Below are 18364 nucleotides of genomic sequence, written 5' to 3' on the forward strand. Positions count from 1 at the left end.
ATGTAGTTTTATTAATGATCCGTATGCTCAGTACTTGAAGCAAGTAATTATCAAGTTGACTAAATTTTACTTTTTAATTTGACTTGCCATCAGTGTTGCCAGATTGGGTGGTTTTCCGACAGACCTTTTTTCACCTCAGCCATATTTTTATGAAGTAGTGGGTAAACACAGGTGTTAGCAATGATACTAATTAAAGCGAGCCAACATGCACAACAGCAGCTGCCTGACTCTGTTTTACCTGACTGGAACAGAACCTTAATTCTCATTGATAACACCTGTGTTTACACTATTTCATGTCAAAATGGCAGCAGTGAAAAAGGTCTGTTGGGCTGTTTTGAGTCGCACTGTGTGGATTCAAATGGGCTTGGAAAGGTGCACAGGGTTTGGGCTGGTTTACCATGAGTTTGGGCTGGTTTTTAAATACATTAAAAATAGCAGTATATTAAAAATATATTCATTCAAGTGAAAGTGAATGATGGTTAAACATTTTAGATTTTCAATTAAAGCCATTTAATTTTCAGCACCAAACCAATGACAGATCAGGTTCATAGCTCTATGTGACCAATTACTGAAACTCGGCTTACCCAATAAACACACATTCTGTAGTGTTTTTCATAAAACTGGATTTCCAGAAATCCTGAATGGTTGCAACATTATTACTTGTTTGGCTCTTTGCTGACATGGGACTGTGTGCACCCTTCTTCTCTCTCCCTCGTCATGCATATGTGTGGGACCAAAGCTGGCTCTCAAGGCTTGTTGCAGTTTACCAAGTTAGATAAAACCTACTGTTTTTGTTTGAGCTGTCACTTTATTATGAAGGCAGATGGCAAAAGTTCCTCCAATCAGTGATGTGTCCTATTGAAAACTTTAAAGGGATAGTTCACCCAAAAATGAAAACTCAGTCATTATCTACTCCAGTGTTTCCCAATCCTGGTCCTCAGGGCCCACTGTCCTGCATGTTTTAGATGTTTCTCTGCTCCAACACACCTGATTCACATGATCAGCTCATCATCAAGCCTCTGCAGAAGCCTGATAACAACCTGATTATTTGAATCAGGTGTGTTGGAGCCGGGGAACATCTAAAACATGCAGGACAGTGGGCCCCTGAGGACCAGGATTGGGAAACACTGTTTATGTTTATTTGTTTTTTCCCCAGTTGTTTTTTTCATATTTGAAAACTGGTCACCATTCACTTCCATTGTTTGGGAGATTCTGCAACACTGTTTTCCTGTGAAACTCCAGCAGTGTTGGACTAGAAAACTAAACCTGACTTTCAATCAGTATGAGGGTGAGTAGATAATGACTGAAGGTTCATTTCTGGGTGAACTATCCTTTAATTGTTGCTTTAATATCATGTCATATTGAAAAATTATGATGAACCACTAGTTTTGTAATCAATTTGGGAGAATTTTGAGCTTGAAAACATCTAGTCAATCAGGGAACACCTCTTTCTTTAATGTGTACAGTAAAGAACAGAGCACAATCAGAGCTGAGAATGAACAACAACTTGAACTCACCATGATCAACATGTGCCAGGATGCAGAGGTTCCTGGTGTTTGCCGGGTTCCTCTGCAGGGCGATGATCTTCTCCAGGCTGGTCAGTCCCATGTTGAACACCTACAACACATGACAGCACTAAACACACAGCTGGGAGCTACGTAACCTGCTTTACACTGCTCCTTTATTACTCATGATAACATAGTCCGGTGAGGTAATGTGCTGATAGCACTGTCACACAGTCTACAGCACATGAAGTCAGGCTACAGCGGCTAACAGTTGTAGCTAGCCTCGGCAGTGCGATGTATTTGGACAGTCTAAACAGCGACTAACTTCTACACCTGGACTTTGTTTGTAAAAGTACAATGAAACAAGCAGCGGACTGACTGGACATGAAGTTGCTGACATGAACCAGTCTGTGAACAGTAACAGGTGCTAACACTGAGGCTAGCTTCATCAGAACAGCTCACAGACGGCAAAATAAGACAGGTTGTGGTTCCTAACGTGTTCACACAACACTAACATCACCTGCTCCGCTGCTCCGTGCACTTAAACACAACACAATCGTAACAATAAGCTCATATTTTACACACATGTGGACAACTTCTACTCACGTTGTTTTCCCGGAAGTTGATATGGCACGTTAGCCACGCCCGCGTGCTAAGATTGGTGCTGCATTCAGGAACACTCTAGTAAAAACGAGGCTCACCCTATAAAGTCCTGTTTTTTTAGCTTTTTTTTCGCAAGATTCAATTACATGGCACATAGTTAACTAATTACCATGCCGTTTAACTGAGCTTTTAGACTGTAACTATACTAGAACACAGCAGCAATTCCATTCAGTATCACTAGCAATTTCAGACTTTCTATGACAATTTTGACAGGATGTATTCATTGACTGCTGTATTTCTTTTTACATGTGGCCGTGAATGCAGCAAAACGTTCAGTGATTTGATGCTCTGTGGTTGCTGGGTTACAAGATGAACAGACTTACAGTAAAATAACAGCAACAACAACAATCATACTACTACTAATAATAATAATATTGATAACAACCATCATCATCATCAACATCATAACTTATATTCCTGAACTTTATTTATTTAACACCTTTCAAAATACATTCACAAAGTGCTCTGCAATAAAAACTGAACACATTAAACAACACAAGGAGAGCAAATCGATTAATTCAAAGATAAGCCATTTTAAAAGAACAATATATAGCCATTCCGCATGCAGAAATGAGCACTGCAGTACAAATAGGTTGTAATCTTGATTAATATACAATCTATGGTTGAAGTAAGTTGCTTCCCCCCGCCACCTCCTCCCCAGACACAAGAGACAGGTGTGCTGCAGGAGCTCTGCAGGAGTGCAGGAAGCACACAACCACGTGAAGTGCCAATAAAAAAGCCACCATGAGTCCTCCACTGTAAGGTGATCAGCTGTTTGTAACTGTCAGTTGTCTATGTAAAGTTTAGCTTGTTATCCTGAAAACAAAAGCCCACTGCTCTGAAATAACACACACTATTTTACTCAGTTTAACAGTTATAAACATCTACACCTTCAACAAGATTATTAATGATTTCTTATGACTCAACAGACTGTCTGTATGAACAGACATTTACACATCTGGCAAAAATTCAGCATTAATCTGAACTCTGATTAATAGAAAACACTTTTTCTTGTCCAGAATGGAAATTTTAAGGGAGATACAGTGTTCATCCCCACATTCCAAATCACATACTATTTCTTTTCACTTTTAATACTGCAGCTGCCCTCACAAAGTATGTTCTGTTGTATGAGGTATACATAAAAATTGGGGAATACTGCTTCCTCATAACATCATGCCTTGAACTTTGACCTTCTTGCCCATACACCCATCACAAAGGATTGTGGGTCAGAATAGCCAGAAGAGTATGTCTCAGATCGCACCTTTGGTTACAAATCTGGACCCATTTATTCATTTTTTATTATTTAAAAGAAAAGGTATAGATCTATTGCACAATATATGATTTCTGAAAAAAACACATTTATGTTAATCAAAATAAAGTTTGGAACAACTACTTTAAAGTGTTGAAAATGTGAAAAGTCAGGACATTGGGATTTGGGAGTGCTGTTGGGTTACCTCGCGAGGCAGCTGGATTTGCAAGATCACAAGATCTCGTCACAAGATCACACAAATATGCCAGGCTCCAAGTTATCTGTTTGTGTCCTTATCAGAGGAAGTGCAGCCAATCAGTATCCATGGAGGGACGACTGGCAGCTACAGGTGTGGTTTTAAGTGTGATGACAGCGAGAGGTGCCCATGGAAACAACTTGTCATGAACAAACAATGGCAGCTTCTGAAGAGGTTAGCATAGATACTGTGATAGCATCAGTTATATCAGAAGTGGGGAGAATTTCTTCATTGAAAGAGGAGCAAACAACAGCACTGAAGGCTTTTATATGGATGGATGGAAAAGATCTTTTCGCTCTTCTTCCAGCTGGCTTTGGTTCAGTAAGTTGATTTGACTGGTTGAAGTTAGCCTGTGTTGACAGATGGTTCATCCAATCACCTGCCAGGGGTTTTCTTGAAAGTGCCTGCACTTTTCCAACAGTTTCTATGAACGGATTCCCAGACAGTTCTGGTTAACAAACTATATGATATGCCAGGTTAGCTGATGAGCTTTAGTCCACAAAACACTGCTGGAGTTTCGCAGGAAAACAACATTGCAGAATCTCCCAAACAATGGAAGTGAATGGTGACTAGTTTTCAAATATAAAAAACAACAGAATAAATGCATAAAAAGCCTCCATACTGCTTGTCTGGTGTAATCCAAGTCTCCTAAAGCCCAAACACGCCAAGTTGACTTATTTACACCATGTTTTCAGCCTGAATATTCACTGTAGATCCTTAGCTTGGAGCCATGTTCATGTGCACATGCACACTGTCTGAACTGGCTGTGTGTGGTGTGATGGTGTCCAAACAGCGTTTTTTTTTCCCCAGTTGTTTTTTGCAGTTGAAAACTGGTCACCATTCATTTCCATTGTTTGGGAGATTCTGCAAAACTGTTTTCCTGTTAAACTCCAATAATGTTTTGTGGACTAACAAAATAAAACCAACCCTTAATCAGCATGAGGGTGAGTAGATAATGACTGATATTTCATTTTTGGGTGAACTATCCCTTTAAGGAGATAAACCATGGGTTTGTGCTACGAAGCCTGTCTCAACCAACCAACATGTCTAACTGCAAATTTACACACAACATAGCTCCTCCCACTGCTGACAGCAGGACTACCTGCTATGATGCTGTGCAAATCACTTTGTAGTTGGATGATATATTCATGAGACTTTTTAAAGAGCTAACAGGTACAGTAATACAGTGCACACAAGTGCACACACTCAAATATATTATTTTTGTGTCATTTGGTGAAAAGTTTTCCATCGTTTTACAAAAACCTGTAAAACTTTCAAAATCTTAGAATTTATGTGTAAAGATCCTATTCTGGCACATTTTAGACATTTAAAAACACTTTTTGTATAATAATTTGCCCAGCATTGTTCTTTCACAGAAAAAAAGTTAAATAATCTACTGAAAAGGAGCTTGAAAGCACATCTGCTCCATCTTCTTCACTGAAAATTCCATAATATTTTAATATACACATATATAAAATGTATGAAAGTTTATTGTTGAACTTGATAAATAATTAATCACCACAAACTCTTTGACAAAGTCCTGCTGAGCAACACTATAAGATGTGGGTGAAACCTGAGAAAAAAGATTGCAAGTGGATCTTGACTGAAGATTTCTTTTGATACGCAAATATTCTTACTTTGAAAGGGTTACATGCTGTAAACTTTACTCAATGTGTGCTCTAGGTTTCGGGTTTGCTCATAATGTGATTTGCGCATTAGTTGTACTCTCACAAAACTATAACCTTGCATCCTTTACCACTTTTCCATACACATGTGCTGGCTTGGCTTGACTTGGTTTGACTTGGCTCGTTAGCCCGGCACTGCATCCCAATTATAACAGGGACCAGCATCGCTTATTTCAGTTTTATCATTTACCTTCAGAGCTGGATCAAGGTTTTGGTCTTCAAAATAAATACAGGTAAAAACAAGGAGAACACTGATGAAGTGATCAAACTGTCTTTATTCCTTTGCGTTGTTATCTAAAGCACGTTAATGATTTGTTGTACTATCTCACGTTCCCTCAGTAAAGCTGCAAGTCCACAAGCAGTGTAAAGTCACCACATCAGATATACTGTATAGTCATCAGTAGCCAGGGAGAAACACTGAAGAATGCATGTTGCTGAGTGGCATTTCACAATGGAGCTATAAAACATCGGAGATTGATCTTAAACACATGCAAATAAAACCAGGTGAGTGGTTGCAAACATACCACCCCATCAACATATACACGTGCTTTATATTCTAAGATCTTAAACAGGAGTTTAAAAGACACCCTAACCATGAATAAGTAAGAAAATAAAAGTCTCACACAATCTACATACACTCAATATACGATATTGCACTTAGAACACAGTATATACAAGACATTTTACAATGCAGCACATCGGTATGATAACCAAAGGTAACATGAATAGACCCATCAGTCAGAATCAGTGTGCTGGTGCCTCTCACTGCCATCAGGTTTACCTCAATGAGCCCATGCTTCTTCACTTCACTGGAATATTAAAATTATTTTACAAAACCTTGTGTGCTGTCCTGGTTGAGAATCATAAGTGGTGGTGGTGTTGATGGATATACGGAAATTAATTCATGCGTTCACAACTGAAGCCACTAACAGCAGCAGCTCTTTTCTCATCAGTGACATGTGACTACAATCACAACCCAGTACCTTCACACAAGCGAATGGTCTTTAAATTCTGTTTTTTATATATATACACGACCCGACATTGCTATCATAAATTAAACACAAGACTCCCACTGATTGATTCTGTGTACATAATGGTTTCACCAGCCCAGCATCCCCACCTATTATGTCCATACTGGATGATTCTGCAGATTAAAGAGATTTGTGCCAACATTCAGTGCAGATACAGGAAGTATTCTGTCCTTTAATGTAGTAAAGTGAGGGTCAGAAGGTCGGGGTGGTGGATGGATGTGGGGCACATCTGACTTTCATATAAACTGACGTTTGTGACCCTGAACAACATATCACCCTTAGGAGCACTGGCCACACAGCCCACCAAGCCCCCAAATTTGGTGGCCAAACTTCATTTTCGGTGGCCAAATGTAAACCTATATAAAAACAATACAGAAAAGGCAATTTGGCACAGCTTTCCTTAACTTCCTGTGAATTGTCATGTGGTCTTTCCTGAAGACATTCTTTCCCTTGAAAATGAGCTCGACTTTATACATTACATCCTTAGAAGTGTCAGATTCTAGACACTTAAATTCACTTAATCACTTATAAATTCACTTCAAAATTTTCATTGCCATTTTTTTCATGGTCCGCCGTTTGTATTTTTGGTTCGTTTGTAGAAGTTTGAGCCAGCTTAGTAAACTCAGACCTCATCCTGACATAACGGTAGTTCTGTTCACTGTCTCTGTAGAATGCTGAACTAAAACGTGCGAAGGAATCAGGATGTTTGTGGAACTGTAATGTTGTGTTACTGAAGGCATTATGGGGAGAAAGGTTTGTGGCCACAGGAAGCCACTTACATAGAGTATTTGGTGGCTACTTTGTGAAGACAGCTCTCCTTACCATCTTCGCCTCAATGACTGATCCTACCCTGGAACATCTTTGATTCAATCCAATTGACTGCTGGTTCATTCTAATCTTATTCAGCTTCCTCTTGAAACATCAGTGGATCTTTCTGGCCCTAGCTTTTAGTGACCGCCAAATTGTCCTTGCCCCAATCATGCAAGCTTGGATGCCCCGACCTAGCCAGGTTTGCCTTAGAAGCCCAAGTGTTTCCTGGATTCACCTTCTTTCATCTATCATTTCTACTTCCCTGACATTCTGTGGCTCCTCCTGGCTGAGTGGGTGAACTGTGCCTCAGCTCTCTATTCCAAAATACTTAGTTGATAGAGACTCTCTAATGTAACCCTAACCTACCCCTAATCCTGAAGTGATCATGATCCCAAACTTTAATCAAGTATTTAAGGCCTTGTTCAGACTGCCAGCCCAGATGGATTTTTAGGCAAATCCAGATGGATTTTTAGAAAGTCTAGGACTACAAAATCCAATCCAAGCCACATTTAACGATAGTTTGAAATTTCAGCAGATGTGTCTCAGTGCAGACGCTCTAGTCAGTCAAATGAGATTCAAAGTGTCACTTGCAACGCAACACGACAATGTAAAGCCTATAATGATGGAAGAGTGTCAGAGGCAATGGTGGTAATTAAAGATGGACAACACATCTTTACTTCAAACCAATGTTGGAGCTGTGAGAAGAACTACCTAAAATGACACAAAGCCTTGGTGTTTTAGTTTGGTCCATGAGCTATCTGTTAACATTGGGAGGCAGGATTTATGACTTGTACTGCAGCCTTGCACCAATGCCATGTCAGCCCCCTCCATCGCTGAGTCTGTCTGTTGTGGAGTTCGGCACTGCAACTTGACAGTGTGATTGTTTGGAGGGCGAGATGATGCATCCCCATTTCTTATGCCTCCTAGTAAATGCCACCTACATCGATACCACCCATGCAAATAGGATGGCTGTGTCTGGACACACAAATCTGATCTGATCACTTGCAAATAATGATGTGCACAGTCCATCTTAAAGATCTAATTTAAGAAACAAATTTGATTTGCCAGCAGTCTGAACAAAGCCTTCATTGCCTAGCCTTTGACCATACATTAACCATTGCCTAATAGCCATAACCACTATCTTTCCTTAACATAGCCATTACAGATACAGCAGAAACAAATCAATTCTTGCTGAATTGTTCAACATCAACATCCCATCTGACGATAGGGCTGGTCTCTGGGTTCTGAAGGCCAACATGATATTCTAAACTGAAGTCACCAATAGTGGGTATTGTAGTGATGTTTTTTATCACTATCTTGAAATAGCTGAACAAGAATTCAGTGTATCTACCAAACTTTTTAAACTCAGGGTGGAAAAGCCTTCAAAACATCATTGTGGGACACTAAAACACATGGATCACTAAACCCACAGTAAAGAAGTTCTCTTAGGGCTAGCAGCTCTTTAAAGCGACGTGACATACCGTACCTATTTAATGGTAGGGAAAGTCAGGGAGTTTTTAAAGGGTACTTTCAGTTTATTACAAATGGAGTCCTACTTTTGCAGTTCTGACCATCATTTCTATCACACTGACTTTCAGTTTTACATCCAAATTAAGTGGTTTGGACAGTTTGGGTAAAGTCTGATTTATCGTACAGTGTGGCCAGATTTTAGCAATAACAACAAAAATAGAGAAATGTGTGGTAAAAATGAGAATAAATGGATTTGATTTGATTTGAAATGATGGTCATAACTATGAAAATCAGCCCCAAGTTGTAATAAAGCAGAATTTCCCTCAAATATTTTTAGATGAATCATTTTATAAAAACACTTTTGAACAATTACACAAATAAATAAAGAAAAGTTAAAAGAAAGAAAAGTATGACCGCAAATTCTCTAGGCTGTTTTTATGTAGCTGCTGATACAATGAACATCAGCAGTGGGTGACATGACTGGCTGATATCTCTAATAGAGGTCAATGCTGGAAAACCAACACCTCAGAGTAAGTCTTGTTTACAGGAGAGCAGTGGTATGCCTTCTACAATAAACAACATTATATTCATTTTTGGCCGGACGCCTTTTTCGAATGTCACTGAAAACTGAATGTTCCACTTTTGCAGAAAAGTCCAAAAGCTCCATTTGATCCACATAGTGAACACTTCATATTAGGAGGTTGGGTCCAAATCAAAACATAAAGCCCCCTCTTCCATCCCTCCATCCTTCTGAGGCTCTGTTGAGTTTCCTTTCAGGAAGGGAAAGAATTTGACTGAAGCTGGTCCTGTTACGCACTCCTTGAAGCATCCACTCACAGATGATGTCCTTTCAGTCTAATGTAGCCCATCGGTTATAACCACTCACTGCCACTAGGTGGAGTCAGCGTCCTGTGAACACGACCCACAGCATCTCTGTTTGTACATATCCACGTAGCACAGCTTCAGTCTCTTCACCACGCTGCAGTACTGGGTGGTGTCCTTGCATTCACCTGCATGGGAACAAAAAACTCTGTGTGATCACCACAAAATACTTATTAAAGGAAGCACATTTTCCTAACGGAAAGTGCTACTATTAATATTAAGGAGGTAACTGATTGCCCTGGATTCAGTTACTTACCTTGGTTTTCCTTCTGCTTCGCTAACATGAACTGTTCATTGGTCCAGCCAGTGGTAGAGGGTAAATAAGTATATTTACTCAAGTACTGTCGGAAATTGTACTTTATTAAAGAGATAGTTCACCCACAAATGAAAATTCAGTCATTATCCACTCACCATTATGCACACTGAAGGTCAGATTTAGTTTTTTTTAGTCCACAAAACACTGCTGGAGTTTCACAGGAAAACAGCGTTGCAGAATCTTGTGAATGGTGACCAGTTTTCAAATGGAAAAAAAAACAACTGGAAAAAAACACAAAACATAAAATGCCTCCATGCTGGTCATCTGGCATAATCCAAGTCTCCTAAAGTCTCAACATGCTGTTTTCACACCATCAGACCACACACACCCAGTTCAGACAGTGTACATGTGCACGTGAACGTGGCTCCAAGCTAAGGATCTACAGTGAAGATTCAGGATAAAAACATGGTGTAAATAACATTTTTTTTAATCAGCTTGGCATGTTGGGGCTTTAGGAGACTTGTATTACACCAGACAAGCAGTATGAAGACATTTTATGTTTTTGTTCTGTTGTTTTTTTTACATTTGAAAACTGGTCACCATTCACTTCCATTGTTTGGGAGATTCTGCAGCACTGTTTTCCTGTGAAATTCCAGCAGTGTTTTGTGGACTAAAAAAACTGAACCTTCAATTGGCATGAGGATGAGTAGATAATGACTGAATTTTCATTTTTGGGGTGAACTATCCCTTTAAGTTATCATACTTCACTTAAGTATTTCAACTAATGAGACTTTGTAATTGTACTCCAGTACACATCAGAGGCAAATATTGTAATTGTTCCTCTGCTATATTTATTTGATTGAGACTGTAAGTAGGCTACTACAGTATTTACTTGTAACACTGAGACTTTTAATACAAAGCATAATAATCACTTAATAAAGTATGATAAAACCCAGCAGTGTGTGGAGTAAACCGCAACATTAGGAATAAAACAATAGTAAAATATATGCGATAATTTAACACCTGTATTTAAAACATGTATGTAATTTAATTAATTTAGTGATTTAATTATTTTATTAAATATAATTTTAGTGTCTAAGGACACACAGGGTTGCAGAGTTGACATGTTATGGTTGAGACATTATTTAATTAATTTATTTAAAAAAAAAAAAATCAAAGGTTTACCAGTGCTTGAGCAGTAGTCCTACCTTTTATAAAACGGGAAATGAGACAGGGGTCCTTTTTATGCTTGAATAAAGTTGTTGTAAAATTTTGACAGTTATAATTTAGTAATTACAATTTTGTGTTTGAATACTTTTGGTCAGGAAGATTTAAAAATGTCCCTAGAGAAATCAACTGTTGCTTACAAACTGTACACTATTTATCTGCTATAGAATTTGTTTAACAATAAAAAATGCCTAAATGTCAGATTTCAAAATCTTAGAACCTCCAAGTCCATTGAACCATCTGACTGTTGTAACAAAGGCTCCTTGTCGTGGTGTCACAGACACACACACACACAAAGACTTACTCCCACAGGATGTGGTGTTGCAGTGCTGCCAGGTGGGAGGCCGCTGCAGCCAGGCACAGTGCTGGTCAGCCAGAGTCCTGCCACTCCTGCGGTGAACACAGTCCACCCTGCGGGACTGAAAGCCGCTCCCACACACCACCGTGCACGCCCGCCACACACCAGGACGCCACTGGACATCACAGAGGTCTGAGGAACAGTTGCGCACCGAGGGAGGCCTGAAAGAGAGTAGTTTTAGCTTTGTTTTAATGCATTCATTGCTGTGGTACCTTTTTCACATTCCACAGATCTCCTGGGACCTGTTTCACAAAGCAGGTTTATTGTGTTATCTGGAGATCTAAGCAGAGTGAAAGCTGGAGCTGACACAAATCTGCAGCATGGGCTGACTTAAAAATACCAGATTGGTGTTTTGGGCTGCTTGAATTTTTTGTCCAAATAACTAAGTTCATTAGGTCTGTATCATAAAGCAAGTTTAGCGAGTTAAAGGAATAGCTCACCCAAAAATGAAAATTCAGCAATTATCTTCTCACCCTTGTGATGATTAAGGCCCAAGTTTATTTTTTTTAGTCCACAAAGCACTGCTGGAGTTTCACAGGAAAACAGTATGCCAAACAATGCAAGTGAATGTTGACTATTTTTCAAATGTGAAAAAAACAACTGGAAGAAAAAACATAAATGCCTCCATACTGCTTGTGTGGTGTAATCCAAGTCTCCTTAAGTCCTGACATGCTGTTCACACACTGTCACACCACACACACCCAGTTCATACAGTGTGCACGTGAACGTGGCTCCAAGCTAAAGATCTACTGTGAAGATTCAGGCTAAAAACATGGTGTAAATCTTTTAGTCATCTTGGCAAGTTGGGGCTTTAAGAGACTTGGATTATACTAGATGAGCAGTATGGAGACATTTTATGGGTTTTTTTATGTTTGAAGGGAGATTCTATGTTGAATGATGAAGGATGAAGTTGAGCAGATAATGACTGAATTTCCATTTTTTGGTGAACTATCCTTTCAACGCTCAGGCCTCCTGGTATCTTAAACCTGTCTCACTTGTAAACCATAGTAAATCACCTTGGTATGTGCAAACAATAAAGTTGAGACAAGACGGCAATAACAATACCATCAAGTCATGATCCTTGTTCTGCGCAAAAAAGCATTCTGAAGTTCAGCCAAAGCTAAGATGAACCGCCTGAGACATTTATGCTCTACAGTAGATATGCATAAGTAAACATACAGAGCCTTCTGTCCGTACTCTACCTTCATTTTGTCTGTACTTCTGCACATTTTCTGAGAGCTCACGGATACAGACTGAATGGAGCAGTACCACCATTAGCAGCAGATCTGACCACAGGACACAACAAATAAGTTTTTAAAATCCAGTAGTATTGTAAATGATGTTCGTCGTCTCAAGAGGTACATTATTACAGCCTCCTCCAGTGCCAGCTGTTGTTAGAAACTTTCGAGAAACCTTTGACTCTTCTGAGAGATTAACTCTGAGCGCCGTCCTCTAGTGGATGTATTGCTTAATAGCCATGCCAACATAAAGGATGCATAGAAGTATGTGGCCTATTTTCGTAAAAAAATGAGAGCATAAATGAGTCTTTGAACAAAAGTGTGTTTCCCTGGACTGTTTCACTACTGAGTTGTATTAGTTGTTACTTTTTGCACAGAACAATGACTGTGGATTTGTTCTGTCTCTTACTTGCTTCATGGCCATATGGACAGGAGGGACAATTACAGCAATCAAAAACTGTTTCAGTGTACAAAATGTGAGCCTGTTAGGTGTATTTTTTAACTCAGAACCATACTAGCTGTTCTCCTCTTAAGCTAAGCTAGGCTAACCATGCCCTGACTCTACCTTTCTATTTAACACGCAGACGGGGCACTGACATCAATCTTCTCATCTCAATTTTGGAGAGAAAACAGTTTAGTCATGTATACAGCATATATTACAATAATTCAGACATGTATGCATAGTATTACTCCTCAATCAGTTTTATGAGAATGTAGACCTGATGATATAGTATTTTCAGTGTTTGTGTATAAATGTGTGTGTATACCTGTCTCTGAGTGCACAGTCTGTGTACAGGGAACCATTGGTGTGTTGGCAGGTGACAGATCTCTTCTGTACAGTGGTGGTGGGACCCATACACCTCCCTGAACACTGAAATTGAGAGTTTACATTTACTATGACACGTTCTGCAGTGTGTAGCATGCACACATGTTCAGTTGAGTCTCTGATCGTACCTTTCCCCACGGGCTGGTTACCCAGATCGGACAGTTGTTGGCGGTGCACTGCTCTGTGTCTGCTGGTCGGCTCATCCTCCCACAGGTGGCTGCTGTCAGAGTCCTCACTGCACCTCTGGTGTCCAGCTGCTGACAGGAGACCTGCCTCTGTTTCCTGCCACTGCCACATGAGACCGAGCACTTTGACCACTCTGATACCGACCATCTGAAACGAGATATACACTTTAAAAATGGGACGTAAGTCTGTTTGTTGAAGAATTTCAGTGTCCTTCACTCTTGGCACCTTTACTATGCAGACTCTGGGTGTCTGGGACACAGATATCTTGAGCCTAAGATATTCCTAGCTAACTTTTGTGACATTGACATTGTTGCTTATGTAATGTAGTGTCCTCCTGTCCAGTGTCCTGATAATACGTGATTCTGTAGTAATTGTAGTGATTGGTAGTAACTAAGCCCATGTGTACACACTGTACTAAGATCTTCTCTGTGATATGCATTGTATTAAACTCATATTTGGATCAACTGAGGCTCCTCAAGTTTATCCTTTTGCTCACTGAAGTAAAGACCGACCAGATGTACAGGTTTTTCTGCATTCCAGGTAAGTCTATGAAAGACACCAACACTTCACACTTCACTGCTGTTCTCTCTTACGCTGCTCCCTCTCTTCATTCACTCTCTAGCTCACTCTACCACCACTGCTCTCTCATTCTTGCTTGCACACTGAGCCGGGAAGGAGGCTTTGAATGGTGTCTTTACAGACAGCAAATCCTGCACAGTCTACCTTTAAATATTATAACTGAAATTACTGAACCCTCCCTCTCCCACCAGTCCATGTCATGATGTTAAAAATATAAAATAATCCAGTATGCAAAAGATTTTTTTAATTTGATCATTCTTGCTAGTTGCTTCATGTCAATTTAAACTAAACTTTGAATTAAATGCAACTGAGTTCTATTTTAAAAAATGTATTGTATGTATATATGTCTATTTAATGATAGCATGTGGCAGTTTGCTGACATTCTATGTCCAGAACAGCTTGTTCAACAATATTTTTCTACTGGCAAAAACAGTGGCATAGACAATTAGCTAGTTATCAAGTGACATTTATGATCCTTTATGTGACAAAGCCACAGTTTTCATCACATACTTTGTGGAGTTAATGAACAATTTAAAGTGACAGAAGAGCTCCTGAGTTTCAGTCCAGTACACTTCTTTTAGCACTTGAATGTTGAAGCCGCCCCCCCATTAGATGACAATACCATCAATGGCCCCAAGCCAATTTGAGTTGAGGCCCCATTTTGCAAATGATGATATAAACCAGCCCGGTGAGGGTCAGACGCTGTGTGCCAGTAAAACTAAAAAACGACAACCTTTAGTTCCATCTAACTTTCTCTGTGGTTGTGTGATTGATTGTCTTTGTCAATATTACAGAATACACAGCAGAGCTCTTACCATTAATCTGGTTCTCTGTTTATTCTGTCAGATGTCAGATGATATCTCAAGCATAACATTATGAATCGGTCTCATTCCTTTGGTCTTTAACAGATGTTGTCTGTGATGCAGTTTTGTTGTTTGCCAAATGAAAAGAGGGTGAAAAAGAGACTGGGCTGTTTTCATGTTGATCTGGTGTTTCATGGTGGAGAGCAGTCTCCACAAATATGCTGAGGAGGATGGGAATGTCTACTGGTGCTGGGCAGGTAGTGTATAGTAGACACCAGAGCTGGAAACAGCCTGATGCTCCTGCAGGAAACAGCACTGATTAGAGCAGTGAGCCTGAGCAGTAAAGTTGCAATGGTAGAACCAAAACAATAAGCTAAAAGACACTAAAAAGCTTTGTAGAACTGTGGGCAACTGTAGAACCACACCACACCATTTTTCACTATGTGTGTTGGTTTTATTACTGCTGTTCGTGCACCGGACTTTAGCAATGAGGCACATTTACAGAGAAAGGGGCAAATTTCGCTCCAAATTTAAGAATATTACCTGGTCTAAGTATGTAAAACTAGCACCAGAGCACCAGGATGCTACTTGCTTGGCAGCACAGTAAGGGGTGCATTTCAACTTTTGTGGGTGCTCTGACAATCACACAATTTCTTTTTGCCTAATTTGTGCAGGTTTAGCAGCCACAAAAGCCACACAATCCTATTGTGAATTTGGCCCATATTCACTGCTAATATAAAAATCTTGATTATTGTAGTTTTCAAACATATAATATCTGAGCTCAGTCAGATACATGTATGCTTGAACATATGTATAATGCTGCGTTCAATTAACCTTGGAAATCAGAAGTCAGGGCTGGGAATGACATCACACCTGAGTTGGTGGCATTCCAATAAACAAGTCAAAAAGTCAAAGAAAAGAACAACAAGAAGAGTTAACAAGTCGGTGTTTAAGCTAGCCAGATTTAGCAATATCCATTGATAACAATGCATTTCGCAGTATTTTGCACATATGAACACCATTGCAACATGTTCACAGGAAAGAAAAACAGAAGTGCTAATGAACAGTATATATTACAGCTTTCACTACTTGTGATGTGCAGAGCAGCCATCTTGGATTTTGGGGTTGGGGATTTGGGTTGGGGCTGGTGACTTTCCGGGTGTTCCTGTGGAAATTTCCGACTGGGAATTACAAATGGAACCCACCATAAGACTGATTCCCCCTCTCATTTTTTGCTCAGAGGCCAGTGACAGAAGTGCACCTGTTTTAGCTATAAAAGATATACAGTAGAAATCGTATCTTCACTCTCATGAATCTGCTGAAATATTTTGAAGACATAGAAGACAAAAGTCGTCCTTGGAACTTTTTATTATGACAAATATTTACCAGGGCAGGAAGCCAAGTGGTTTGATTTGAATTTGATCTGTTGTCTGTGTGTGTGCTTTAAGGATTCAATGTGTTGTTTTCCTGATGTGGACAGTAAAACGTCAGCAGTGAAGCCTGGTATTACTTGCTGATAGCTTGAAAACAGAGACTAAGCAGTTTCCCACAGAAAGATACCTCCTGCTGTGAGTACGATCTCCCAGTTTCTTCTTCTGACTTAGAGCACGATCATAATAAAAGCTTCCTCATAAAGGAAACATAACTCCACAATTTGTAGCTCTTAAAACTCTGGAACATCTCCCTCCTCAAAGGTCTCATGGTTTCAGAATTTATTAACTATAATGTAATTCAGCCTGCAAAACAACAATCCTGGCTTGACTGCACTAATAGTGGGTCATTTGTGCTTCATTAATGAGTGAAACTGGCTGAGTGTGTGGCAGCGGGGAGCTGACTGATGGGCTGTATGATGGGTAAAGGCAGGCTGGCAGAGCTGGAACCTGCAGGGGGCTCAGGGCGAGAAGATTTTGCTGAGAGTTACACTTCTGTTGTGTGATCTGGCTGCTCTTCATGAATTCATCAGCAGCCTCAAAGTCAGTGTGTAAGACACTCTACCCTTGACATGTAGACTGACAGCAAAAAAGCAAATATCAATCATTCAATAATGCAATTCTGTTTGATTGCATGTATCATTTTAACATATACAGCTGCTGTATGGGTGATGATCGCTGGGTATTGAGGAGTCTGATGCATTTACCATTTTTGAGAAGTGAAACAAATCATGTCCTACCAAAAAAAAACTTAATACCAACACTCTAATTCCAGTTTTCTGGATTTTTTTCCCCCCAATTTCTAAACTTGCTCTGTACCAGAAAACACTCTTGTCCCAGACATTCACAACGTCAAACAATTTAAAAATGTGTTAAAAGCCTTTAAAATCTAAAACTAACAATAACTACTGATGACATATGTGTAAAAATGTGCTATTATAATTATCTTTGTTTTAATTACTGTTTTTTTTATGTTGGCCCTTTAAATTTGTGTCAGATTTTTGTCAACTCCATCAGATTTTTACAAAAACCTAATTTAATCAGGCATAAAAATGGTCAGCTATACCCTAAGGACCCCTGTTTCACTTCATGATTTAAAAAAGGCCAGAATACTGCTCAAACACTGGTAAACTTTCTATTTTTAGACAAATTCATTCAATAATGTTTCTGTCAGATGTGTCTCAACCATAACATGTCAACTCTGTAGTCCTTCTAAATCAAAGATAAATAAGAATTATGGTTTAAAAAATGTGTATTTTGATTAACATTAGGAGAACTCTGAGACACTTTAAAAAATAAAATGACTGCTCACTATGACTATGATGTGAAATGAAGAAATGTAACATTTTGTAAACTCTGTAGGACATCAGCTCCAGCAGATGGAAAAGCTGACTGATTTATAGAAAAATATCATCACTAGGAGGTTGGCCCATTACAAGGTTTAACAGCCAAGAGGCTGATCTTTTAAAATATATTTTCCAGCATATTTGAAGGGTAAAAACCCCTTAAAAATACAGATTAGTCACAGTTCTGAAGAATGAGGAGAGTTCAGCCCTTCTGGTCTAACTGACTTAACCTGAGAAAGTTAACTGGTTGAAACTGCTGAAGAATCACCACGCTCATATATCTGTGTTTGCCGTCTTGTACGTCTGCACATCTGGCCAGATAACAACATCCTGATGTCTACATGTGAGTGTACCTGGGAGGGCAGTCCTGTCTGTTGCAGGGGACTGGGGAAGTGATGGGTTTTGGGATGTGCTGACACATGTTGGCCTGGACGTCCTTTCCATCTAGAGTGACGCACCGAACCCTCCGAAGCCAGGTCCCTCTGTTCCCACAGGAAGCACTGCACGCAGTCCAGTCTCCAAAACGCCAGCTGTACTCTGTGGAACCACATGTAAACCACTCAG

At 39.6% G+C, this 18364-nt stretch overlaps 2 protein-coding genes across 3 annotated transcripts in view; both read right to left on the minus strand.

The window, feature by feature from the left end:
• efl1 (elongation factor like GTPase 1) overlaps window positions 1–2139 on the minus strand; it is a 157357-nt gene extending 155218 nt beyond the window's left edge. The window contains exons 1-2 of one of the 2 annotated variants that reach the window (XM_084722363.1): window positions 2112–2139; window positions 1518–1617 (exon numbers count right to left, since the gene is read on the minus strand). In XM_084722363.1, coding sequence (XP_084578489.1) covers window positions 1518–1608 — 91 coding nt within the window. In that variant the 5' untranslated portion in view covers window positions 1609–1617; window positions 2112–2139. Of the gene's footprint in view, window positions 1–1517; window positions 1618–2025; window positions 2078–2111 lie in introns of those variants that run through there. The other variant, XM_084722372.1, reaches the window with a different exon arrangement.
• Window positions 2140–7694: 5555 nt separating this feature from the next.
• adamtsl3 (ADAMTS-like 3) overlaps window positions 7695–18364 on the minus strand; it is a 371260-nt gene continuing 360590 nt past the window's right edge. The window contains exons 27-31 of the mRNA XM_084722400.1: window positions 18154–18337; window positions 13585–13789; window positions 13398–13501; window positions 11339–11553; window positions 7695–9679 (exon numbers count right to left, since the gene is read on the minus strand). Coding sequence (XP_084578526.1) covers window positions 9561–9679; window positions 11339–11553; window positions 13398–13501; window positions 13585–13789; window positions 18154–18337 — 827 coding nt within the window. The 3' untranslated portion in view covers window positions 7695–9560. The remainder of the gene's footprint in view (window positions 9680–11338; window positions 11554–13397; window positions 13502–13584; window positions 13790–18153; window positions 18338–18364) is intronic.

Source organism: Lutjanus erythropterus, chromosome 1 (genome assembly GCF_056507025.1).
Source record: "Lutjanus erythropterus isolate fLutEry1 chromosome 1, fLutEry1.hap2, whole genome shotgun sequence".
Classification (NCBI taxonomy): domain Eukaryota; kingdom Metazoa; phylum Chordata; class Actinopteri; order Lutjaniformes; family Lutjanidae; genus Lutjanus; species Lutjanus erythropterus.